General features: G+C 46.8%; 1 protein-coding gene across 3 annotated transcripts; it reads right to left on the minus strand.

Moving 5' to 3' along the window:
- Positions 1-3,522: 3,522 nt before the first annotated feature.
- Uba1 (ubiquitin like modifier activating enzyme 1) lies at positions 3,523-25,498 on the minus strand. 3 transcript variants are annotated; one of them, XM_013124983.3, is made up of 27 exons: positions 25,371-25,498; positions 24,569-24,667; positions 16,469-16,585; positions 16,283-16,341; positions 16,016-16,184; positions 15,791-15,925; positions 14,756-14,862; positions 14,428-14,518; positions 14,190-14,322; positions 13,586-13,683; positions 13,159-13,305; positions 12,849-13,025; positions 12,650-12,754; positions 12,485-12,565; positions 12,094-12,249; positions 9,622-9,787; positions 9,334-9,530; positions 7,885-7,949; positions 7,456-7,651; positions 6,784-6,858; positions 6,490-6,679; positions 5,327-5,415; positions 5,003-5,095; positions 4,687-4,878; positions 4,223-4,324; positions 4,014-4,114; positions 3,523-3,847 (listed from the first exon to the last, which is right to left on the minus strand). In XM_013124983.3, the coding sequence occupies exons 3-27, from the start codon at positions 16,583-16,585 to the stop codon at positions 3,712-3,714; spliced, it is 3,177 nt and encodes a 1,058-aa protein (XP_012980437.1). In that variant the 5' UTR covers positions 24,569-24,667; positions 25,371-25,498; the 3' UTR covers positions 3,523-3,711. The 3 variants fall into 3 exon arrangements, with proteins under 3 accessions (XP_012980437.1, XP_005085777.1, XP_005085776.1); XM_005085720.4 differs by lacking the exon at positions 24,569-24,667 and having other exon boundaries at positions 25,371-25,395; XM_005085719.3 differs by lacking the exons at positions 24,569-24,667; positions 25,371-25,498 and adding an exon at positions 21,641-21,846.
- Between the last annotated feature and the right edge of the window lie 797 nt (positions 25,499-26,295).

Genomic DNA, 26,295 nt, shown 5'->3' on the forward strand with positions numbered 1-26,295 from the left:
AGATACCTGCTGCCAAACTTTTTTTTTCTTTCTTTTTTTGGTTTTTCGAGACAGGGTTTCTCTGTGGCTTTGGAGGCTGTCCTGGAACTCACTTTGTAGACCAGGCTGGCCTCGAACTCACAGAAATCCGCCTGCCTCTGCCTCCCGAGTGCTGGGATTAAAAGTGTGAGCCACCAACGCCCGGCCCTGCTGCCAAACTTTTTAAATTTTGCTTTTTTTATTTTATGTGCACATTTGCCTGTGTTAGGGCATCAGATTCCCTGGAACTGGAGTTATAGACAGTTGTGAGCTGCCATGTGTGTGCTGGGAATTGAACCCAGGTCCTCTCGAAGAGCAGCCAATGCTCTTAACCACCAAGCCAACTTTCTAGCCTGAACCTGCTGCCAAACGTAATTACCCGAATTCCATCCCTGGGACCCACATGATGGAGAGACCTTCACATGTACACTATGGCATCCCCCCATTAAATGAATGGACTATATTCATTTGTGTGTGGATGCACTTGTGTCTTGGCATGTAAGCGAAGGTCAAGACAACGCGCAGAACTCGACTCTTTCCTTCTACCACGTGCGTGGGTCTTGAGGATTGAACTCAGGTTGTCAAGTTTGATTACCTGACGAGCCATCTTACCAGTCCAACTAGGTTTCAAACAAGATCTCATGTAGGCCAGGTTGGCCCAAACTATCTCGACACTGCTTGGAATTTCCGGTGTGTACCACCACACCCAGCTTTATGCAGAACTGAGGACTGAACTCCAGGCAAGCAATAGCTACAGCCCTAGCCCATGTTAAGACTAGCTTTTTAAAAATGATTGTATATAGGTGTTTTGCCTGCAGGTATGTCTGTGTACCATGTGTGTGCCTGGTGTCTAGACCAGAAGAGGGCATTGGATCCCCTGGAACCATAGTTACAGTTGTGATTAGGCATGCTGGTGCTAAAAGCCAAACCCAGGTCCTCTGGAAGAGCAGCCATTGCTGCTAATTGCTGAGCATCTCTCCAGCCCTTCAACTTTAACTTATAGTGTTTATTAAGTTGTATAAGCCTTAAGACAGAGATTGGCCAGGTGGCGCATGCCTTTAATCCCAGCACTCGGGAGGCAGAGGCAGGCGGATCTCTGTGAGTTCGAGGCCAGCCTGGTCTACAGAGCAAGCTTCAGAACAGCCTCCAAAACAATACAGAGAAACCCTGTCTCTAAAAACCAAAAAAAAAAAAGAGAGAGGGAGAGCTGGGGGGGGGGAGGTGTTGGGGGACTGGTAGAGGAGCAAGGGAGCAGGGTTGGGAGAGGCAGCTGGGATCAACATGTGAAACAAGCATGTTTCTATTTAAATAAAAATATATTGAGAAGCCGGGCGTTGGTGGTGCACGCCTTTAATCCCAGCGCTCGGGAGGCAGAGGCAGGTGCATCTCTGTGAGTTCGAGACCAGCCTGGACTACCAAGCGAGTTCCAGGACAGCCTCCAAAGCCACAGAGAAACCCTGTCTCGAAAAAAACAAAAAAATATATATATTGAGAAAAAAAGGACATGTTTTATCTGCTATGTCTCAAATACCTATAATGGTTGAGTAATTGGATGGCAAATAGTTCCAACACAAGAGGCACTATCTCTTGTTCTATCTCTTGGGTCTGCTAGGTACAGGGGGGCCCAATAGTGACACAACCCTGGCTTGCTGAGCCCTGTTTCCTATCAGTCTGGTTCTGTAATGGTATATACACAAAGCAGTGATATGCTATGCACGGTAGTGATCTAAGATATAGTCAGGATTTGTGGGGTAACTGTCCTAATTTTTTTTTGGTATCGTGTTACCCAGGCTGGCCTTGAACTTCTGATTCACCTCCAGAGTGATGGGATTATAGGCATGGACCATGGTTTCAGAAGCTGGTATTGATGGACAAAGAATTGAGGAGCAGTGGTGGTGAAGAGACCAAAATGTCCAGAAAATTAGTTATATGGAAAGAGGTAGAGAACAAAGTATTAAGGATGCCCATGAAGGAACTGAGACAGTAGAAAACCAGTTCAAAGAATTGCATATGCGCCAGGAGGTGGTGGCACACGCCTTTAATCCCAGCACTCCAGAGGCAGAGGCAGGTGGATCTCTGTGAGCGCGAGACCAGTCTGGTCTACAAGAGCTAGTTCCAGGACAGCCTCCAAAGCCATAGAGAAACCCTGTCTCGAAAAAACAAAAAAGTATATGCAGTGCTTGTCTGGTGGTCTTCTGAATAAGTAACAGCAGTAAAGTGCCCTGCAGGGGTGGGGGGGTGGGGGGTGGGGGGAGTGGACCACCACACTTTTCTGCTCATTCTCAACAGCTAGTACCACCATGAGACACCAGAGATAAAGTGCCTCTGTCATCCAAAGTAGCATACTAGCGGACTAAAAAGGAACTATACAGAAGGATGAGGTTACCCCCATACATCTGGACAAGAAAAAAAAGTATGTACAGAGAGGTAGGCGAGAACACACAGTGCCTAGGGCCAGGAGCTGACTCAGGAGGTAGATGTGGGGACAGGCTGTGATGGAAATTAGGTCAAGTTTGTGAACAGGATGAACTATTCTACTTCAGTAGAGAGGGGTTCTACTTCTAAATAGGACAAACTGATTTCTGGCTAGGTTGGAAACAGAAATCAATGCAGGAAAAAATTCACCATGGAGATGGCCTGCCAGGTTGTCGTTTTCAACTGTTTGGAACCCTCAGCTAAGACAAGGAAGGAGCACAGCAGTTCTGTGCTTGATGGGGCTGTTGATGAGACTACTTGGCCCCCTAATCAGCTTTTCTCCAGAAGGTAGACCTGGTCACCTCCAAGCACCCTTTTTTTTTTTTGGTTTTTCGAGACAGGGCTTCTCTGTATTGTTTTCGAGGCTGTCGGTCCAGCCTGGCCTCGAACTCACAGAGATCCGCCTGCCTCTGCCTCCTGAGTGCTGGGATTAAAGGCGTGCGCCACCACCGCCTGGCTACCTCCAAGCACCTTTAAGAGGCACATATGAGCAGACTGCAACAGAAAAGAGCTCATTCTTCCTCCAGATGTCCTTAGCCAAGTATGTTCATAAAAACTGCAGTGTGCCTCATGATGTCTATGTTCCCTAGACTCTTCAGCATGGACTTGATATACCAGTAGAGGCATTCCTGGTTCTGTGGTGAACTATGACTGTAAAGGACAGCTCAGGGTCTGACTGCTACACAATGGAGAAGGGATTTGCCCAAAGGATGGAATGTCCAAAGTATGCTAACTCGGCCCTTGCAACCTTATCACTTTGAAGTGTGTGCATAGTGGACGGAGGTAGCTAGGACATGGAGAACACAGGGTTTGAACCTAGCTCAAATCAGACAGACCGGACCTGGGTACCTATTTATGTAACTTCACTGGTACCTCCATGTCTGTTATATAGAGTAGATAAGAGATATCAATTCTCATTATTCTCTGCCCAGGAAACCTATAGCTGGGGTAGCCTATTGGGCTACTATTTGAACCAGACAACGCCAGGATGCTCCTTCCTTCCCTGGAGACAGCCAGGATGACTATATCTAGGTTGTTATCTTTTTTATTGGGATTTAAGTTCCAAACAAGGTACAAAGCAGTGGTGAGAGGGTCTGGGGTTGCTGGGTGGTAACAGAATACCAGACTTGGCTAGATGGACAATTGTCAGAAGCCAAATGGGAACCAGCACTGGAAGGAATCTGGGGAGGGACTGGTGCTTAGGAGAATGCACAGAGATCAGCGAATGGTGTATCGTACATAGGGGACCTCGACGTCCTCGCCACTCTCGTCGTTGCAGCACAACTCAAGCACCAGTGCCCGTACGTGGCGGCCCAGCTTCCTCTTTGATACACGACTAACAATCTCTGTCATCCTAGGGAAAGGGATGAGGGTAAGGACAGAGGGCCAAGAAGACAAAGCAAGAGAAGAAGGGAGGGAGGAGAGGTGATGGGTAAAAGGGGAAGAGCTCCAAGCTCCCCACCCAACAAAGGAACACAGGGAGGGCCCTTCCCAGCCTGCCTGAAAAATGGACTACTCACGGCTGATCCAACCGTTCCTTGAGCTTAGCAGCTGGCATGAAAAAAGAATAGAGCATGGATACACCCTGGGACAGCATGGTGATCTCTAATTTGTGCTCTGTCTGGAGAGAGCAGGAGGGAGAAGGAGCAGTGTTATGATGGTGGGAAGGTCAAAAAATCATTTATACAGCCCTTCCTCCAGGTGGGATGAGAGGGAGAAAAGGCCTTACCTTAAAGTAATCGAGGAACTGTTTGAGGGTCATCTCCTCGCCATTAGGCTGAAGCCCTTGTACTTCAAAGCGATCCCACAATGTCCATTCTTGATTATAGTACTGCAATGCAAGAAAAGAACAGGATGTAGGCCATTCCAGAAATTCCAGCCCTCTGCCCTCTCTGACCCCTCATGGCTCCCATGAGTAAGCACTGAACCTTTACAATTGAATGACAAGGTTGTATGCCACAAGAAGAGAATCTTACTCTCACTTCTACTTCTTATCTTCTCAATCACTCTTATCTACTGACTTTTATTCCTTCAACATGCCACACATACTTTGCACCTTAGTATTCTTACAAAACACATGCAGGTATATTTCAGTAGGAACTCTGACCTAGTGACCAGGTCTAATGCAAACCAAAGCCAGTTGTACTGAGATACACTCCACTACAAGTCCCATCTTCTGATGTAGGCACCTACCTGGTGACGAGGTGCAGCAAGAGGTTCAGAAAACCCAAAGAAGGGCAGGGCCAAGTTCAGGAAACCATTTTTGTACGAGTCAAGCTGTTGGTGTCCCTGAACCACCTTGTACAGTTCCAGACACACAAGGCCAACAACAGCAGCTGTGGTGGTGGCAATGGCTGGGATGATCTTTCCTGCAATCAGCTTGCTCTGCGAAACAGACCAAGGAAGATTTTAGTTATATGTTTTAAGAGGCTGAGGGTCTACAGAAGGGCATACATAAAAGGAACTCAAGCCTGGAAATGGTAGAACATCAGGCTTAGAATTCCCTTACCTTGTGCCGGTCCGCTGGAGAAATATCATAGTTTTCAGCCCGAAGATTGGATGCAGCCACAATGAAATCCATGTGGAAGTTGCTGTCATCATCCTGAATAAGAGGAGTAGATCAGATGAAAAGTTTTCCTGGCCTCCTGGGATACAAGTATCTTCCAATGCAATTTACCTGCTGGTCTCTCCCAGATCAGAAGTTATGTGGCAGCCCATGATCTGATCACCATAAAGGCTTGGACTGGTTCCATATTCCTAGATCCCCATTCTTTACAACCCCGTCTATGCTTAGCTCACCCCAACTGTCCTATTTAGGGCCCCTTCCAAGCACCTTCTCAAAATCAATGGGGTACATCTTAAATCCCGGTAACTTGTCTGGGCTGGGCAATGTAGCTTTGAGCTCCTCAAGACGGCTGTCATCTGCACAGAAAGAAAAAACCAGCCCTTTAGATGCAGGGAGTAGGAATTCAGTTAGATAGAAAATCTGGAGAAAGAGAGAGACAGAGAGTGAGAGAGAGACAGAGACAGAGACAGAGAGAGAGAGAGACAGAGACAGAGAGACAGAGAGAGAGAGAGAGAGAGAGAGAGAGAGAGAGAGAGAGAGAGAGAGAGAGATCCTAGACTGACTGAAGGGGCAGAGGAGAAAGGCAAAGAACAGAGAGAAAACCTGAAAAGGGCAGGAGCAGAGGCTATCAAGATCTGGAGAGATACTAGGAGCAGAAACAAAGACAGTAGAACAAAGTGGAGGCGAGGTAGAGTGATCAGATAGAAGGGGTGGTCAGCCTGGGGAGATATTATATATAGAGAGACACAGAAGACATGGTGGTAATATAGGGAAGTATACAAAGCAAGGATAGGAAGGATCTGAGGGGAAGGTGGAGAATATATGAAAACAGGTAAGATGGAGGATGAGATAGGGAGGAGGAAATGAGAAGAAAGTCAGGAAACCTGTGGAGGCGGTAGAAGAAAAGACTAAAGGAAATACACAGAGAAGAACATGAAAGCCAGTATTTCAGAAAGAAGATGGAGAAAAGGAAAAGTCAATATGGGGGGGTGGAAGGTGAGGGTGGTCTACAGAACTATAAACACATTACAAATATCCAAAAGGGAAGGCAGGGAGACTAAATTATGATGGGCAATTATTAGGGTTAAGACATACAGAGAAACAGGATGGGAGGGATGCATGAATGGGGAGAGATGGGACATCTGGAAGGAGACAAAGTAGGCAGGAATCAGGAGACTCCTGCTGGGGATCATACCACCTCCTAGATGAGATCAAGGAGAGGCAGAGGAAAGAATAAAACTATGGCAAATGCACACCAAGCAAGAACAAAGTTTGTTTTCCTGGCTGCTGGAGTGAGAGAGAGAGAGGGAGGGAGGGAGGGAGGGAGGGAGGGAAGGGGCAAAAGAAGGTGAGGACACAGAGCTACTAGAAGAGGACTAATGGGGAAACTAGGGACAGGTACTTCTGACCAAACAGCCAAACACCCTCACCAACAGAGGCACTGGCACTCTGCAACTCCTGGTCAGAAACATGGATCTTGACACCAGACTTGGGGGTGAACTCTGGAACTTGCACAGACTGCAGAAGTGAGGCCACAGCAGCTCGGTCCTGAGAGCCAGTCAACCCATAGGTCTGGGCAAAAAGGTTGGCAGCAGCCATCACATAATCCAGATGCAGTGTCTAGGGGAAGGCAGGGTACAGTAGGGTTAACACATTTGCCCTTGGATGGGAAGTTACCACCTCCTTCCCACCTGATCCCAGGAAAACCCAACAAGGAGACTTACATTGTTAACATCGAAAGTAAGTGGATGTGGACAGCGTTTGGGTCCAGACCAGAATGGGGCCCCTGAGCTGGTGAGCTAAAACAAAGAGAGTTTCAAGAAGCAGATCTTGAAATGAAGGCCTCTCTGATAATCCTGACTGGCTCTGGATGCGCCCTAACTCACGATCCTTGGCTGGGTCCTTGAAGGGGCTGGAGTTAATCATCTAAGATCCACACTGCAAGCTCCTGGCTGAGAAAACCACCACTAATTCTGAGATACTTTCTTCACAAACCCCTTTAGCAGACTGGACCACGAGGCATGTACTTAGTATTAATAAATACCAGTGAAACACAACTGTTCCTCCTTCAAACTAAAGAAAGGAACAGAGAAGTGACTCGCCAAGTTCAGAGAGACCTGGGATTTGAACAAGTCCACTATAGCCCTGATAAAACTCAGGTCAGACTCAGCCTACACCACAGGGAAGGGGAACAGCAAGAGAAATTATCTTGCTCCAAGGAATGAGGTCATTTATTGGACATTCCTTGAACAAAAATGTTATTCTTCTGACATCTCTTGCCTTGGACACTAGCCACATCTGAACTAATAACTAGGAGGAATCACTTGAAGAGTCTGCAGCAAACTGCTTGCAAGACAGTGAGTGCATGCTGCCAAATGGACACGAGTGAACATTACCTGGTCAGGAGGAAAGTTGTGCAACAGTTGCCGGATGTTGTTACAGTACTGGGTGTGCCAGTGGTGGCAGGCCCAGGTAACGCAGTCGCCCCAAGTCTGTGGTCGTTGCAGCACCAGGCTGCGCTGCACAGCCTCCAGCACCTCCAATGGCTGGGTACCCGCCAGCCGCAAGGTTCGTTCCACAAATTTGGGGTCTCTATTAGGAAGTCAATGACCAAGGGGCAAGATTATGCAATGCCCCACCCCGGAAGTAGTCTCTAGGGCAATCCCACATTCTCCACAGAAAACTCTTCTTGATTCCTCCACAGCATGAGACTTGAACATTTAGAGTCCTTTGAAAAGTGTACTTAATGCAGAGGGTGACAACTGAAAAAAGCATAGAATGTTTCTGGGTGGCAGGAAGGAGAATGGGGTATGCAAGTTACTTACGTGAGGTACTGATTGACATTTTCAGCTGGCTGCTTGAAAAGGCCTTCAAATTCATCCCGGGCCCACTGCAGACAGAACAAATGGATTTTATGGAATGATGGACAAAACAGGTTTCCATGGGCAAGCAAGAGTCATCATAGATAACCCAAGTAGGAAATACACATCTATTTGGGAAAGACAAGCTCCCAACTTTCCCCTCCTCCATTTCTTTTGGAGGGGGGGGGTTGTTTCAAGGCAGAGTTTCTCTGTGGCTTTGGAGGTTGTCCTGGAACTAGCTCCTGTAGACCAGGCTGGTCTCAAACTCACAGAGATCCGCTTGCCTCTGCCTCCCGAGTGCTGGGACTAAAGGCGTGCTCCAATGCCAGCCAGGCCCGACTCCTTCATTTCTGGTGTCTCAATTCAAGTCAGTGAAATTGTTCTGGGAAAACAACCCATCAAGACCTGTACACGTATACTATGAAAAACGTGTATTGGCTAAGTCTGGAATACATAAGACGCTGTCTCAAACAAAGAGGCAAATGTTTTGGTTAGATAGTGCTTTTGTTGTTTTTTGAAACAGGGTTTCTCTGTGTTTAACAGCCCTGACTGTCCTGGAACTTGCTCTGTAGACAGGATGGCCTTGAACTCACGAGTTAGAGCTGCCATGTAGGTAGTGGAAACTGAACCTGGCTCCTCTGTAAGAGTAGCAAGTGCTCGTAACCACTAAGCCATCTCTACAGCCCCAATTTTAAATTTATGTGTGTGTATGGGTGTTCTGTCTGCATGTTAAGGCACCACATGCATTTAATACCCATCGAGGGCATCAGACTCCTTGAAACTGGAGTTAACACTATTGCAAACTACCATGTAGATGCTGGAAGCTGATCTTCAATCCTTTGGAAGAGCAGCCACTGTTCTTAACTGTTGAGTTACCTCTAAATTGTTAGAATGTGACATCTAATGAACAGAAGTCAAAAAATCCAGCTGCCTCTGTCACCTCAGTGCTGATATTAAAAGGTTACTACCACACTCACATCAATCTAAGAAAATATGGCAAGCCATTGTTAAACCTAGGTAAGGAATGATACTTCAGTATTCATCATTCTTTTGTTTTTGTATTCTGAGATAAGGTCTTTCTTTATAATTCAAGGTAGCCTTGATCTCACAGCAATCCTCTTGCCTTAGTCTCTCAAGTACTGGTGAACCACCATGCCTAGCAAAGGCAATGGGTTTTCCCTGTCTATATACTGGAAAAAGTCAAAAGTAGGAATTACAAGAAGAATTAGTCATTTCAGAAGTGTAAACTACCACCATCAAAATCAACCCTCCCCCCCAAAAAAGAGAAGAAAAAAGTGCAAACTGCCTGGTGGAAAGCAAAATGGTGTAAGAAAACATGTCTTAAGCCTGTGACACCCAAAAGCCAAGGGCCTAGTGGATATCCTTCCCTTCCCCCTAAGCACCACACTTTACCTGCAGAGTGTGTTCGATGGCATTGGGAAAGTTTTTCAGGGTGCAGATGGGGATGGATTTCTCTGGTGGATCCTGGCTAGAGCTATACGATTCTGTCAGGAAGGGGATCACCACCTGCACGTTGCCCTTTGTGCCCAGTGTGCCAGACTCCAGCAATGGCTTGCGATAGTACACACAGCGGCGATCCATGTACATGCCTGTGTGATGGGGGGGACAATAATGAGAGAGCCAGGAGACAAGGAAAGGCACACTGGGAAAGAACAGGAAGGAACCAGACTTGAAACTTACGGGCATCTACATTGTCCAGAGCATTGGCCACACCGTCCAAGTTTTGGAAAAAATCATCATCATAGATGCGCTCCGTGTCAGGACCTACACGATTCTGGTGGCTTGTCACCTGGATGTAAGGGTTCATCTGGCGCACAGCTGCAGCGGCTGTGTCAGACTTTAACTTCTGTGAAGTTAGGAGATGAGAGTTGAGGGGGGAATGGGGGACTCAGTCATTAGTGGATTCACTGAACATTCATCCAATGTTAGAGGAACCCGCCTGAGTTTAGGAGGCTCCCTGGTTTAGCACGATATTCTACAACACTGCCACATGGTCAGGTCTGAGAAGGATATGGCAGTGGGATAGAAAAGAAAGCAGAAGACAAGCATGCATTGTAGACATCAGAGTAGCCACTTATTTGTTTACTTATCTGATACCTATTGTTCTTTTAGGAAGCAGCACTGCAGGTTGGAGATTTCCTCAAATATAACCAGATGTTAGATAATAAATAAGCGTTAAGTGTTACAAACCAGCCAGGGCACATCCCTCCTCTGCTTTGAACTTTTCCCTGGCTCTCATTCCCACTTAGAGTAAACTGAACTGGTTCCCAGAACCTCTCAAAAGTGGAACATAGCTTTATGGGGTGTTATCTGGGTCTTGGGCACATCTACTAGAAGACACTCTAGTCTCCCACACCCACCACAGCTTTGCAGAAATGAGGCCTTCCTTCAGGAACTAATGAAATCTGGAAACTAACCTCCCAACTTGCTCCTTCACACTTTGCAAAGTACCAACATTGACTCCGTATCTCACTGTTATATATCTTTATTGTTTTGTTACGGTCTTGAAACAGGTTCTACGTAGACACGGTCATTGAACTCATTTTGTAGACCAACTGGCCTCTAACCCAAGATATCTGCCTGCCTCCCGAGTGCATGGGTGGGCCCGGCTGTACCTATATAATATCAATTATATATCTGTCCTTAACTATTTACCTTCCTCCACTAGCATCTTTATTCTTTTTGTTTTTTTTGAGACAGGGTTTCTGTGTAGACCTGGTTGTCCTGGAACTCATTTTGTCACCCAGGTTGGCCTTGAACTCAAGAGATCTATCTGCCTCTCAAGTGCTGAGATGAAAGTTATGAGCCACCCGCCTTATTGTATTCTTTACTGTACCTCAAGTATCTAGAGCAATAACTCCTAAAGTAACTATTCAGTAAATAAGTTAATGAACAGGAACACTGATTAGTGATACTTTATAGAAGGTCACACAGACTTCTGGCACCTCAGTTTCAAATTGCAGAAGACTCACCTGGCTGACTATGCCATCCGTCAGAAGGATGTCTGGAGTCTAGGACCTTGGATTTTAGGGAAAGTTCCCATTGCTCCCTCACCTAATAATAATGGATCAGTGTGCCTGAACTGTTTGTGTAAACAGTGTGGTTTATGTTAAACACTTTCTTTCCCTCTAGAGTCAAGAACTCTGATACACAACCAGATCCAAGGAAAAGCCCTAGGTATAGGAAAAGCCCTGGGTACAGATGAGCAGGCTTCCCTGGCTAGAAACTTTTCAGGACTATTGTCATATTCGTTACTGGGGAAATGAAGTTCATCTTCTGCAACTCCACTGGGAGATAACTCTTAGATACTCACTGCTGATTTCATTCCATGAGCCTTTCTTCCCTTGTTGATTATACTGGGTTCTTTTTCAGCAATAAATCAGCCAGTAGTTCTCCTAGGCAGTCATTGAGTTTGGGGATATTTTTGGGAACCCCCAACACACTGTCCCAGAGCAACATCAATAAGGGCTAGAGTGATGACTCGGTGGTTAAGAACACTTGTTGGTCTTCCAAAGGACTCAGTTTTGGTTTCCAGTGCTCACACAACCTCTTATGACCCCAGAATTACAGTTCTAAAGGATCCAATCCATTCTTCGAGTCTCTTCAGGTACTAGGCACACACATGGTAGACATACATACATGCATGCAGGTACTCACACATACATATAAAAAAATAATTTCTGTTGCTGTTTTTTTTGCGATAGGGTCTCACTGTATAGTTCCAGCTATCCTAGAACTCAAAAGATCTGCCAGCCTCTGCCTCCTGAGTGCTAGGATTAAAGATGTACCACACCACACCTGGCAATAAATAAATCTTAAAAAAAAATCAAGGAAAAAGTAAGAGAAATGAAAGGGCAGGAGTTATAGCTCAGTGGTAGTCTTTAGCTAGCTACCTAGCATGTGTAAAGCTCTAGACTCAATCCCCAGTACTGACAGAAAATAAAATAAAATAAAAAAGAAACTGACTTGATGGTTGCTCAGAAGAGAGATGACAAGATAGGGCTACTTAATGCTTGCTGAATGAATGACAGAAACAGAGGGCAAGGGCAAAAGGAAAGACAAGTAGATCTCTGCTAGAAATACCAGGGACAAGAAAAAGACAGGAGGAAAGTGAGACGTCAAAGTTCCATCCCCTACTCCCATCTATCTCACCGTGACGTCCCAAGGCCGGAAAAGAAACTGTCGGTTCAGATTTGATTTCTCAATGGTGTCCATGTCTGTGACAACGACCTCTCCACCCTCTCCACAGCCTAGCCCAATCATGGCAAAGTTCTTGAGCAATTCACAGCCAATGGCCCCTGCACCCACCTAAGAAACAGCCAAGAAGAGATACAGGGTAAAGCAAGTGAATAAATACAAAGCCACCCATTATTCCTCATGCCTGCTAGAGGCAATAAGATTGAGCAAAAAGGTCTAGTGCCACATGTTTAGTTCCAGGGTTGTAAAAAAGACCCTCCCCTTCAGAATATAGAAGAAAACCCCAGAGAGGGTGGCCAGAGACCAAGGGAAGTGAACATGCTAGGTGTCCAATGAGATCACTCACCAGGAAGTACTTTTGCTTGCCCAGTTTCTCTTGAAGGTCTGAGCCAAATACAGCTACCTGCCCATCATAACGGTTCTGACGCTGAGGAATATGAAGTAAGGAGAGTCAGAGACGCTTCCACAGAAACACCCCCAATAATGCCTTCCTACCAGCCCATTCACATACCGGGAGGCACTTATCCTCTGTAAGAGCCTCTTTGTCTTCTGGGAGACATTCAAGAGCATCAAAGTACAACCACTGCATGATGGGCATAAACTTCCCAGAGCAGGCCTAGTGAAGAAGGAAAGAGGTAATCAGTGTTAATCAAACCCTGACACATTTGGATAGCAAGTAAAGGAGGCAAGTTAATCCCCACCCAGCTCACCTTCATGACTTCCTGGGCAGCAAGGCCCCCAATGAAAGCATTTATGGGTGCCAGGTCCCCAGCAGCAACATAAGATAGCTTCCGTATAAGGTCTTCATCCAAGTTGTCCTGTTGCACTGCAGATGGGGACCGAGCATTCACCGCCTGAGCTAGGGCCACCAGTTCCGTTGCATCTTCCTGGTAGGGCAAAGGAAACAAGTAAGGCTCTCTCAGGCTACTGTCAGGGCATGGACAGTGGACAGGCAGAAGAATGGTGGACCTTTAACACCAGGGATTTCTATCCTGGCTGGCTGCTGGCCCACATACCAACCTCATTTCGTGGTCGTGGTGGACGGTTATGCTGAGCACAGAATTGGTGCAGAGCTTGGAAGCCAATGTGCAGTTGGCCAGGGCGAGAAAACTTGGCAAAGTCAGTCATCACAAAGTCAGGCTCTGCCAGTGATGCTGGCAAGGATTTCTAAAAGTGAAAAAGACAGAGAATTTAACAATGATCTAGAACAGTGGTTCTCAACCTGTGGGTCATGACCCCCTCTTGGTAAACCTCTAGCTCCAAAAATACCTACATTGCAATTTATAACACTAGCAAAATTACAGTATCAAGTAGCAACGAAACAATTCTATGTTTGGGGGTCACTGCAACATAAGGAACTATATTAAAGGATTGTAGCATTAAGAAAATCGAGAACCAATAGTCTAGAACCATCCACCAAGGACCACTCACTGTCCCCAATACTCACAAAGCTAATCTTTTTAGGTACTTTGACCTGACTGACGATGCCTCCACGGATGTAGTCAGAGAAATTGGAGGTGTCACAGATACTAAAGGTGTAAGGACCTAGAGTGGGTAGTAGGGAGGCAATCAGTTTTACATAACCTTCTAAAAAGTCGACAAAACTCAGAGACAAGGAAAAAAAACATGCTTGACTTAGGGCAGATCACGGGTACTATCTTTCAACCCCAGGCCCCATTAGGAGATGAAAAACCACCTCCCTGCCCCAAAGCCAGTTCACAGCCCATGAGACCCTGTATCCTTTGGCCCCAAGTTTGTAGGCTGTTCTTGCCCAAACCTGCGTAGACATAAACAGATCTTCTGATCTGCCCAGTGCAAAATATAGGCGGCTCCTTCACCTCAACTCCGATCCCAGGAGCCCATGCTCCTATTAACAATTCAAACATAATTGGCCCTTCTCCCTGATGCCCATCAGCACCAGTGGGATCCCAGATTCCCTGAACCACTTCAGGTACCCAGAATATGGCTCCCTTCACTCTGAACTCTGGGACTCTTCCCCTTAATCTCCTAGCCAGTTCCCTTAAGATGCCCCCATAGCCCCAGCTGCTCACCCAGCACTTTGATCTCTATGGGCTGACATCCATTGAGTTGGATCATGCCCTGTACTTCCGAGAATGAGACGAAGTCACCACTCTCAAAGCCATGTCGGGCCTCATCAAGGCAGGTAACCACACCGGGATTGTCCTGATTAAAAAGGAGTGAGTCTCAGAGGCAAGTCAAGGTATAAAAGTAGACAGAGAAAGAGGACTGCCATCTGTCTGCCAGGACCCCTGGGGCTGGCCTCCTTACCTTGGTGACCATTGAAACCATAGCACTGAGTGGTTGTTCCCCATTGGAATCTGTAAGGACCATTTCCTCTCCAAAGTCACAGAAAAGTTGCCTGAAAAGAGTGGTAAGAGGACTGATGCCTGAGGCCCACACAAGTCCCCAGGCATCCTTCAAGGTGCACTAGATATTTGCTGAGGAAACTTGGCATATCACAGTGAGGATATAACAGCACTAATATCTCACAGGGAGAGGTGAGCACACAGAATAAAAAAACATGAGTGGCAGAAGAGAGATGAGGGTCTTGGCCTAGGAAAGGTTGTGGGGAGAGACATGGCAAAGGAGCACTCACCCAAATAAGCCTCGTGTATCTGCCACCACTAGCTTGATGCCACGGCTATGACAAAATTCACCCACTCGCAGCTGGTCTTCCAGGGGGCTATTGGTAAGAACCACCACCTGTGGAGAAACAGAGCCCAGAACTAAGGGGAAGGGGAAGGGAGAAAGAACAACGGCAGTGGTGGGATGGTTTAGGCAGTTCTGAAGACAGAACTGTCCAGGTCCTCCTGATCCTCCAGGCCTCTCTCATAAAGACTTGAGGATCAGATTCAGTGAGAGAAAATACAGAAAGGAGAAAACAAAGGCCTGGAGCATGTTGGGAAAGGTAGAATGTACTGGGCACAGACTGCAGAACAGCCGACTCACTTGTTTGCTAACTGCCTACAACCCTGTCATGCCATGAGACACAGACAGGTCAAAACTGTCTCCAGCCAAAGTCTGAGCTCACTCATACCACACCTATCTGTTAGTGGTTCTCAAGATGCTGCCCACTCCACCACCATTTTTGAAACTACTCTCCATCTTCTCCAGGAACATCCATCTCTGCCCACCAGAATGAGCTCCCAAAACTGTGTCAGATTGTTGTTGCTGTAGTACCTTGGTCCTTGGGGACTTTAGCCTCATAGGGCAGACTTTCAGTTCTCACAGCCTAGACTTTTTAAACTAGTAAATGCCTATGCTACCTTCCCTATGTCCAAGTTGCTATTCTTCATGCTTAACCCTCATAGGAACCCCATGAAGTCAGTACTGCTGCCATTCATATTCTGAAAATGGAAAGAGTAAAGCCCAGGATCTATGTGACCTGCCTAAAGTTATACTAGAAGAGCTAGACCTAGCAAGACAGTTTGCCTTCAGTCTGTTCATAACTACTATATTGTATACACAACTTTCCCCTAAAAGGCATGCCCAGGGTCCCATCTTGCCTGCATCCTCTTTGCTCTCCAGAATGATGCCTGATACCCCAGACAGCTCTTTAATTAGTGAACAGTACCAAAAAAAAAATGAGTTCCAAGAAAATCAAGCAGGAGGTTGAGCAGTGGTCAAGTACCTGGAAGCCACTAAGGAAGTCTTCAACAAGAGGGCCAGTGTAGGCAGTGACAGGCACATAGTTGTTGAGTTCAGCAAGCCGGGGTTGAGATACCTCAGCTCGATTTTTACCAATGTCCTCCTCTCGAAGGTAAAACTGCAAGAGGGGGATGACAAAAAGAGAAGAAGTGAGATGGCTATGGCACACAGAGGCTGATGCAGAGCAAAGAATGTTGGGAAGAGGTACCTGAGAGGAGAGATCAGCCCACTGGGCAGTGCCTTGGTCATGTAGGGTAACAGCCTTGACCCCACCAAGGATGATGTTCTTAGCGATTTCCACACCTAAGCCCCTCAAGCCTGAGACAAGGACGCTGGATGTCTGGAGCCTTTTCATTGCCTCATGGCCCAAAACATACCTGTCAAGTTAGAAGAGACTCCAGGTCACAGTCCAGCCCACCTGATGCAATTATTTTAGTACCCCTTCCCATTTCAGGCAGTCTTCAGCCCAACTTACAGCTGCCGGGAGTAAAGACCTTCGTCTATGTCTGCTTCACTGCCGTTCTTCGCCATTCCCTGGGGATGGAGAGCAAGAACAGGTTCAAGACAACATGCATGAGTGGCTGTGGAGCAAATGGAAAGTGGTATAAAAGACTCCCGTGCCACCATCATGTAAGCCAGTCTCCATGAGGAAGAGACTCACGTTCGTTGGTACTGAGGGCACTTCGGACAGCACAGACTGGGTAGGGGAGCAGTTAGAACCCGGCTTTGGATCAGGCCCGGACACGCGACGTTTCTTGGACAGCGGCGAGCTGGACATCTAGAGGAAAAAAGGCAGGCCAGAGGTGAGCCTAGGATACACGGGGACATTTTTTCTTATATTTTTTGTTTGTTTAAATGCAAGGTCTCAACATGTAGTTCTGCCTTGAATTATTTTCCTGCTTATTACTGGTAAGAGTGCAAGAAGACTTAAGTATTAGCAAATCTACTTTAGAAAAGAAACTGGCACAGAGAGATGAAGTGGCTTGCCCAGGTTCTCACTGCTGACAGGCCCAAGATTTGAACCAGGGAGTTTAACTACAAATCCACACAGCTGACTGCTAAGTCACTGTCTCTCCCTAGCACAACATATGGGAAAGACTACAATCCTTGGAATAAAAGAAATACCATTCTGGGAAGATCGGAGAACAGATGCAGACTTAGTAAATACTCAGGTTTTTTAAATCTTGACCCCCTTATAGGTATCATGTGGAGCTGTTCCCTCACTCTGTACAATGGCTCCATGGTGTAGCTGAGTTGAAAAAAGATACAGATCACAGGCCCCCAGGGGGGCGGTGTCAGGGCAGAGTTTAAAGCCCTGCCCTTCTCCCAGTTTTAGCAGTAGAAAACAACCCAGGCCAATAAAACAGGCTGCAGAAAAAGAGAAAATGAACACTTTTAAATTCTCTTCTGCATGTGAAGTCCTTTAACAGGTTAGTAGTAATGATAAATGAGATTTAGTAGGAGACCTCTTTGTGTCAGAGGCTACACTAAGCACTGTATGAGCCTTGTTGCTGTCTGTCCTCAGGGCAACCCTGTGGGAATTACACTACTACTATTTACCCCAGCTCACATGTAAGGGAAAACTTCATTCAGGGATGTTTGGTGACCTGACCAAAGTTCCTACTCTGAGTGGTGGAACTGGGATCAGACCAGATCCAAAGACTCTGAAGTCCAAGCCACTTTTCAGAGTTAGCAAGTTTCATGCTCTCAATTGTTCTGTCCCTGCAAGGCAGGGTTTAAGGTCCCTGTTGAACAAATGAGAAAACCTGAGCTCACATGATCACGTGACACACTAGATCCCAGAGGGGAGGAAAAAACCCAACAATATAGCCTGCTGTTGGAAGTAAAGTCTAATGAAGGTGAATTATGATGCTCATAAATAGAAGACAAACTCAGAATCATTTGCTTTGCTTATACCCCATCTTCTGGTCACACAACTGCTGTCACTCTGAAGCCTTTTCTGACCCTCAATACCACCAACATACCTAAGATTCCTCTTGGCATTGTCACATTCTAATATGAACACAATGAACACCATCAGACACAAGACTAAAGGACTTTGTCTAATTCTAACAATGCCTGTCAACTATATAACCCTATGCTCCTACCATAAATAGAAAGTGAAAGCTTAGCCGGGCATTGGTGGCGCACGCCTTTAATCCCAGCACTCGGGAGGCAGAGGCAGAGGGATCTCTGTGAGTTCGAGACCAGCCTGGACTGCCAAGCGAGTTCCAGGACAGCCTCCAAAGCCACAGAGAAACCCTGTCTCGAAAAAACCAAAAAAAAAAAAAAAACACACAAAGAAAAAAAGAGAAAGTGAAAGCTTAGAGAGCTCCACTCACTTGCCCTGGAAGTCACTTGCCCAGTGTCATGAAGCTGGTAGCAGTTTGTGTGACTATCTTAGGTGAGTAATGTCAGTATTGGCTCTGGGTCCAGCCCAGAGTACTGAGAAATGAGAGGTAAAGAAAGGGAGAAGAGGGGAGATAGGTGGCTGCCTAGGGCCAAAGTCTGCCTTTTGAAATTGCTGGGAATTCTTAGATCCAACTTGGGTAGAAAGAGACTTGGTAAATTAGGAGGTAGACAAAGACTCCTACTTTCCATTTACTGGTACCGACTTGGCAAAGAGATGTCATGTCCTCTAAACCCATTTCCTCCAAAACCAGGAAGAATAGGAACTGTCCTCCTGATGCAGGGACCTGAGGACATAAGCTCCTCCCCAGGCATCCACAGGGCCTCCATTACTTAGTTATCTCCCTTGCATTGTCATTAGTTGGTTTGTGCAGGGCATATTCTTTCTCCACTCTCTACATCAGACAAGATCCAGGGCTACAGAACTCTTTACCAGACCTTTTACCTCTCCACCCATAGTGCTGGCAACAAGAGTCTAAGTAGGGTTGGGATGACTGTTTAAAAATGGACTTCGAAGCCAGGTGTGGCAGTACATGCCTGCAATGCCACTGCTTATGAGGCAGAGACAGAAAGTTTGAGGACAGCCTGAGCTGCACAGTGAGACCCTGTTTCAAAAAAGAAAATTAAAAGGGAGATTTCAATTGCCAGGTTTTGGAGAAAGAACCCCTGTATCAAGGCAAGCTGGAGGAATCTGGAGCAGAGACCCCTGGTTAAGAGCTAAAGATTCCCCATCCAAAAACAAAACAAAAAACCCTCAAATCTACATCCTCTCTCCCTCAACAGCCTTCTCTGTTGAAATGTATCTTCCATAACTTGCTTGACAAAGCTAAAATTAAAGTATTTTGAAACTTACTTGGGGGTCTCTAAACTGATGGCTGAAGCCTGAGGATAGTCTATTCCCAAAACAGAGAAAGGCTGAGCAGGGGAACTCTGACTTAGGAGGCACAGCTGACTAACTCAAAGAAGCTACAGTACTAGGGAGGGTGCTGGGGCCCCTCAGGCTTCCTGGGAGGTGTTAACTGAGAAAGGCATCAGGAAATGACTGAGCTCAAGGAACTCTGAAGGAGCTAGGAAGAGAGACTCAAAGGAGACCATAGCTGGGCCTTACAAGTGTTTGGGGCATTGGGCAAAGTCTAAGGAAGACTTAAATTTTGTCTTTAGAAAGAGGTAGGAGAATGCAAAAGCAGAGACTACTGCAGGAAGATGCTGGGGTTGAGTGAGTCTCAGATTCTAGTGACAGAAACCCTTACAAAAATAATGGGGAAATGTCTCTGATGCTGACACTAGAGTGCCAGGAAGCTGTGAGATTAAAGGCCAAGAGGCTAGGAAAGGTCTCTGAGAGCACACTTCTGAAGAGGGATTTCTAACAGAGCAACAAAGGCCTTGTGTGGTTGTTTGTAACAGGCACCATAGCTGCTCTGATAGGGTGGAGAAGGGAAGATGAGCTTCAGATAGCTCAAGGCTTAAAAAGGTTACGAAGTGCTGAACATGGTGGTATATACCTTTAATCCCAGCACTAGTGAGGCAGAGGCAGGCTGGGCTCTAAAGTTTGAGGCCAGCCTGGTCTACATATCTATATATTTCAGGCCAGCCAAAGCTACATAGTAAGACCCTGTCTCAAAATAATAATTTTGGGGGTGTTGGTGGCACACGCCTTTAATCCCAGCACTCGGGAGGCAGAGGCAGGTGGATCTCTGTGAGTTCGAAGCCAGCCTGGTCTATATAGAGTGAGTTCCAGGACAGGCTCCAAGGCAATAGAGAAACACTGTCTTGAAGAAAAAACAAAAACAAATCAAAATAATAATTTTAAAAATAAGGATTATCAGGCAAATACTGGCTAGATCTCCAAGTGGAGTTAGGTTTCTCTAACCAATTCTCAGACTCCACAGCTCATTAAATAGATATTGAAGCTTTCTACTCAGGTGGAGGTTAAGTTGGCCTGTTGGAAAAAGGGGTATATGACAGTGATAGTGGGGTTCAGTGAAGGCAAAAATAAATGCTGAGACTCTGAAGACACTAGGAACCTTTAAAACACTGAGGGTAGATTCTGAGGCATGTTGTTAGATTAAGGGATCTATAATAAAAGCAACTACAACCAGGCGTTGGTGGCGCACGCTTTTAATCCCAGCACTTGGAAGGCAGTGGCAGGCGGATCTCTGTGAGTTCAAGACCAGTCTGGTCTACAAGAGCTAGTTCCAGGACAGCCTCCAAAGCCAGAGAAACCCTGTCTCAAAGAAAAAAAAAACCAGGGGGGGAGGGGGGGAAGAGAGAAGAGAGGGGGAGGGAGGGAGGGGAGAGAGGGGAGGGGGAGAGAGAGAGAGAGAGAGAGAGAGAGAGAGAGAGAGAGAGAGAGAAAGAGAGAGAAAGAGAGAGAGAGAGAGACACTACAACTCTGTTCTGCTTTTGAAGGAGAAGTTGGGTCTAGGAGGAGACAATCTGGCAGATGGGGTTAAAAATCAACAGGGTCTGAGAGTAGATGATGGCAGATTACTAATGGAGGATTGTGTCTAAACAGGTCCTCCCTAGTGTCTAGTCATCTGAGAGTCTCTAGAGGAAAGATACTGGAGGTTAAGTATGGCTGATGGGGAAAAAGATGAGGCCTACTGAGGGGACAGCCTAAGAACAATGGGAGTGTAAAAAGGGGATCCCTAAAAACAGGGAAAGTCTCTAAGGGCAGATTCTAAAAATCAAAGGAACCTCTAAGGGCTGATGCTAAAATGTCTGTGACTAAGAATGCCAGGTATCCACAAAGGAGGATGCTATGTCAAGGTGGTTTTGGGAGACCTCAAATGTAGGAACAAGTCTCCCACAGGAAGGCAGGCAGATAGCTTTTCACCGGGTCTAATCCAGATGGCAGCTCTAAGGGCAGATAGTATCCTGGGGGGAGGGGGAAATTCCGCATGAAAATGGTAGACAAGGCTCTTCTTTCGGAAATGAAGGCCACGCGGACCCTTCCTGAAGTCTGGCCCCTGAGAGCAAATACTGAAGGGCTAAGAGGAGCCTCGAGGGAGATTTCAGGGCAGGTCTTCAATAGCACACAAGTATGGACGGCTTTTACAAAGAGCAATGTTGAATTTCTGAGCCTTTGTGGGAGACTGTGGGGAGTTTTGACAGGAACGCAAGGCTCAAGACGGAATAGAGATATCTCGTCATAGATACTGAGGCAGAAATTTCCAGAAGCAGAGATGGGGGGGGGTCTGATGTCAAGGTCAGATATCAGAGCCCAAGGGAATAGGGTGGTCCCAGACTTAAATGACCTACTCCGCCTCAGGATTTCCACACCCCCCACACCCGGTTTCTAGTGGTTCCTGATACTCACGACACCGTAGCGCGCCCAGACAGCGGGCTGGCAGAGAGCCAGCAGGGACCCTCCCATACCTCCCAGAGCCCTTGCTTCGAGCCAGGTGCCGAGAAAAGCTATTACCAATGCCGGTTCCCCGGGTCGCGCCGCCGCCAACTCCTCAAGGAGCCGAAGTCAAGCTCGGCCGCCACCCTCCTTTCTCCTCCTCCTCCCTGCCGCCTGGGCCAGCTAGAATCACCGCTGCCTTCTCCTCCCCCGACTGCAGTGGTTGAAGTCTTCCCCGACGCCTCTTTCACCTCAGCAGCCGACACAAGATGGCGGCGGCAAAGCCCGAGGCCGGAACAAAACCTTGAGCCCCACCCCCAAGAAGCCCGGATGCAAGATGGCCACGCCTACTCATGAATCATGTAGTTTCCCGGTCCAGTTTCGGACTTCTCCTTTTAGAAGGAGAACAGCTCCACCAAGTGGCTCTGGAGGCAGTAACTAGAAAAACAGGTAGAGCGAGAGGCCAGGCCCCAAGGACTATGAATAAAGAATTATTGAAGCTAAGCTGTCAAAAGAAACCAAGAAAGAACCTCAAGGCCATTCTTCCTGATGGTGAATTATGAAGTAAGGTGATGGGTTTACTACGACCAGGTAACTAGAAAGTAGATGTTAAAGCGTGGCAATCATCGCCTACACTCATGAATAATGAACGATCTTTCTGCTGCCGGGAATCAAGGAGACCAAAGCTACATCTTTCTCATGAATAATGCATGAAGCTCAGTGGGACGGAACAAAAGAGGGAGGCCTGCCTTATTGCTTTATCTAATACCCAGTAAGCAATAAATGGGGCTACTGCAGAGAAAATGCGCTCCCTTGGCTCCTGAATACTGAATGCTGCTGCATCAACAACTCAACTTGGAAACAGAGAGGTCAAGGGAAGAACGTTGCACCCAGGATGGTGGTGCACGCCTTTAATCACAACAATCGGGAGGCAGAGGCGGGTGCATTTCTGACTTTGAGGTCAGTTGGCCTACAGAGCAAGTTCCAGGACAGCCAGGGCTATAGAGAGACCCTGTATAGGGTGGGTGGGTGTGAGGAGGGCAAAAGAAAGGTTGCTCCCAGGCAGTACATACGTAGCGGCACATGCCTGTAATCCTGGCACTAAGAGGGATGGAAGCAGGAGGATCATTAGTTTGAAGACATCCTGCTTACCATGAAATGCTATCTCAAAAAAGAGCAAATCCCATGGAGCTTGTGGGCAGCCTCCCAGCCAAGCAGGCCCTGTCCAGCAAGCAGAGATTATGAGACAACAGTCAAGGAACATGTCATAAGGGGTAATCCTGCGAAGCCAGAGGGGAGCACAGTCCTGGTTCCTCATCCCTGACCATTTAGGGAATTATCTTGTCCCAACTAAATCCAGATTCACTATATGCCTTTGATAGGCAATGACAGTAACTAAATCCAGACTCACTATATGCCTTTGATAGGCAATGACAGTAATAGAACCAATCCACCTTGGGTTGGAGAAGTAAGCTATGGATGAAACACTTCCCCAACACCCTGGGTTCAAGCCATAGTACCATAAAAAAAACAAACAAAAAACCATACCAATCCGTACCTCAAAAAATTCATCCACCCCAGATTTATAGAATGTGTGTTATGAAAATGGATAAGGAAAGGATTTTAGAGCAGTGCTGCCATAGGCATTGTAACAATTTTCAAATATATGTAACCAAAGCAAATATGAAAGCATATTTCAATTAATCTAAAATTACTTATGTGTGAGGACATATCCAGCAATTACAAAAATTATCAACTTGAATGTTTTCAGATCCAGAAAATGGGAATTAAGAACAAGAACTTACCTTGTGGTTGAATTTCAATGAAAAAAACAGTGCCTGGCACATTGTTCTCTCAAAAGGACAGGGTCGCCGGGCGGTGGTGGCGCACACCTTTAATCCCAGCACTCGGAAGGCAGAGGCAGGTGGATCTCTGTGAGTTCAAGACCAGCCTGGTCTACAAGAGCTAGTTCCAAGACAGCCTCCAAAACAATACACAGAAACCCTGTCTCGAAAAACCAAAAAAAAAAAAAAAAAAAAAAAAAAAAAAAAAAGACAGGGTCTTGCTAGGGTGTGCTAGCACAACTCCTGTAATTCCATAGTACTTGGCAGGCTAAGGCAAGTCTGGGGAAACAGACCCCGGAGAAAGAGACAGAGAGAAACAGACACAAGGAGAGGGAAGAGAGGGAGACCAGAGAGAAGAGGGAGACAAGGAGGGGAAAGGGCAGAGAGGAGGGAAAATGGAGAGGAGAAAGGGGGGAAAAGAAAAGGAGAGACAGAGTTTTGCTATGTTGTCCATACTGGTCTCAAGCACCCTTATTTAAGAGATCCTTCTGCCTCACTCAACATTCCAACTACTCCTTGTAATTCCACAGTACTTGGGGGAAACACAGTAACAGCCTGAAGAGAGGAGTAGGAGACACAGAGGGAGAGGAGAGAGGAAGGGAGGGAGGGTATGAGTACCACGGAGCCCATCAGTAATAAATAGTACCATTAAATTGGCTTGGGAAGGGCATTACCCAACTCTGAAACCAGACAGATCAGATCTGATTCCTAGTTCAGCCGCTCACTGTGCAACTTTAGGACAAATTACTTACCTGTCCACACTGTGTCTCTGATTTCTCATCTATGAAGTAGGATGAAACCTACTTCTGAGAAGTTGTGAAGATAAAATGGGTTAATAAAACTAACTAAATGGGTGTAAACTATTATTGTCCCGAATACCCGCTTCTTGGACTCCTGAAAAGACTTGCCAAAGATCCACAAAGGTAAAGATGGATGGGATTTCAATTCAGAGTCTCGGTTAGTAATCTAGAATTACTGAGACATAAGGCATGAATAATACCCGCAGCATCATCTCTCATAGAAGCCAGGTTTAAATCCTGGACCTTGTGAGGGAAAGCTAACTGCAGATCCGCAGCTGGATAGGTCACGCCCCTCATAAATTATGCAAAACACTGGTCGAAAAGCTTTAAAAAAAAAACAATACCCTTGGGGCGCTACTCACCTTAACAGATTATTGTATGGATTATCAATAAACTCTAGATTGTGAGGCAGACTTCGGGATACCCCGTCAACACGCCCCTTCCGCACGCTGATCCGCCCCCTAGAGAGTAATTCATAAGCTGACACTTCCAGTGGACCAGGTGCGAAAGAGGGTTCGCACCACAGCCCCACCCCTCATAAATGATAAAGCGGCAACCAAAGGACCGCTCGGTGGCCGGGTGGCTCTATGTCCGCTCGGAAGAAGCCGGCAGACAGAGTCTTCCCCAGCCTCAGCTGAGAGGCTCCTCTCCCGGCGTCTGGGCCCCTGATGTGTCCGGGTCTCAGCCCAGGGGTAACCAGCCGTGCATTTACCTAGTCAGAGGTCACAAAGGCCAATGATACCACAATGCCACGTTGGTGCTGAATGTTCCCACTGTCACCCGGTCCAGTCCTAAGACAAGCCCTCCCCAACTCCCGCCTGGACTTTAGTAACTTCAAACTTCTCTCCTTGGAAAGCCCGAAAATCCTGCCCACCGACAGAGTACTCACACAGATCCCGAACCTCCCCCAAGCGCCCCCTATGCCCTGCTTCCAAGGGGTGTAAATCTGAGTAAGAACTACCCCATAAAACAGACTCCTAAATGCCATCCGAGTCCCCAAGCACCGCCTCCTAAGGGTCGCCTCAGAAGCAGACACCTTCTGAATGCCACCCGGGCCCCACAACCTCCAAATATGCCCACTGGGAAATCCTCGAAGTTGGGATTGGAGAAGCACCCTCTTCCAAATACTGTCCAGGGGCCTGGGGGCAATGTGCTCCCGCTCACCCCCAGTGCTGGGCGGAAGCCTCGCCTTCCTTCTGGAGATAAGCTGAAGCCACAGGGCAACGGAAGAGCGAACCACCTCCGTCGTGCAAAAAGAACTAGAGTTTGCGCGGAGCTCGGAAGCGCGGGGCCTTAGAGGGCCGGGTCTGGGGTGTACCATAGGTGCCTGAACAAAGGGGCGTTTCTCTCAGCCTCTGCGCCTCTGGCACCGGTTTCAGGCCATGTATCCCCTACAGGTTGTGGTACGACCCCAATGCGCGATGCATGCTGGGAGTGGTAGTCCTGTCCCGCTAATGCCTGGTGCACGTGGTGGGCATCAGCCCCTAAAAGATGGGATAATGTAAGCCTGGATTTATTTCCTAGGACTGTGTACTCTGTGAGGGTAGGGAAAGAGAACGGAACATGATAGTGCCTCCAGATGAAAAGATACATCCAACCTAAGCACGGGAAGGCTGAGACTCTGGTGGCCAAAAGCGTTCATTCATTTTTTTTTTCCGTTTGTTTGTGCAGCTCAAGATGTGGGCCAGGTGCTGGGACTTCCTTGCCCTCATAGAACAGCATTCTATCGTGAGAAACAACCAGTAAACATAACAAATAATAACAAACAATAGCCTCATATATACCTGTGCATTATAATAAGTAGCCCGTAACTACATAAATTACCATGTACCAACATATATGTGTGTGCATGTTTTTAACAGGATCTCCTTATGCAATTTAGACTGGCTTGGAACTTGCTATACAACCCAGCCTGATCTTGGACTCATGGTCCCCCCAAGTACTGGGATTACTTACAGGCGTGCACCACCATGCCCAGCTGCAAATGTTAATATGTAAATGCTTTACATCTGTTTGAATCTAATGTATCTCATATTAATTTTTTTTGGTTTTTCGAGACAGGGTTTCTTTGTATTGTTTTGGAGGCTGT

This window comes from Mesocricetus auratus, unplaced genomic scaffold (genome assembly GCF_017639785.1).
Source record: "Mesocricetus auratus isolate SY011 unplaced genomic scaffold, BCM_Maur_2.0 Super-Scaffold_100033, whole genome shotgun sequence".
Lineage (NCBI taxonomy): Eukaryota > Metazoa > Chordata > Mammalia > Rodentia > Cricetidae > Mesocricetus > Mesocricetus auratus.

Excerpts from the sequence above, each read along its gene's own strand:
- Uba1 (XM_013124983.3), bottom strand. The coding sequence starts at position 16,585 with ATGTCCAGCTCGCCGCTGTCCAAGAAACGTCGCGTGTCCGGGCCTGAT. Across the intron at positions 14,323-14,427 it reads TGGTTTCAATGGTCACCAAG|GACAATCCCGGTGTGGTTAC; the intron begins GTAAGGAGGCCA and ends CTTTTTAATCAG. Across the intron at positions 9,788-12,093 it reads TCCGGCCTTGGGACGTCACG|AAGTTAAAGTCTGACACAGC; the intron begins GTGAGATAGATG and ends CTAACTTCACAG.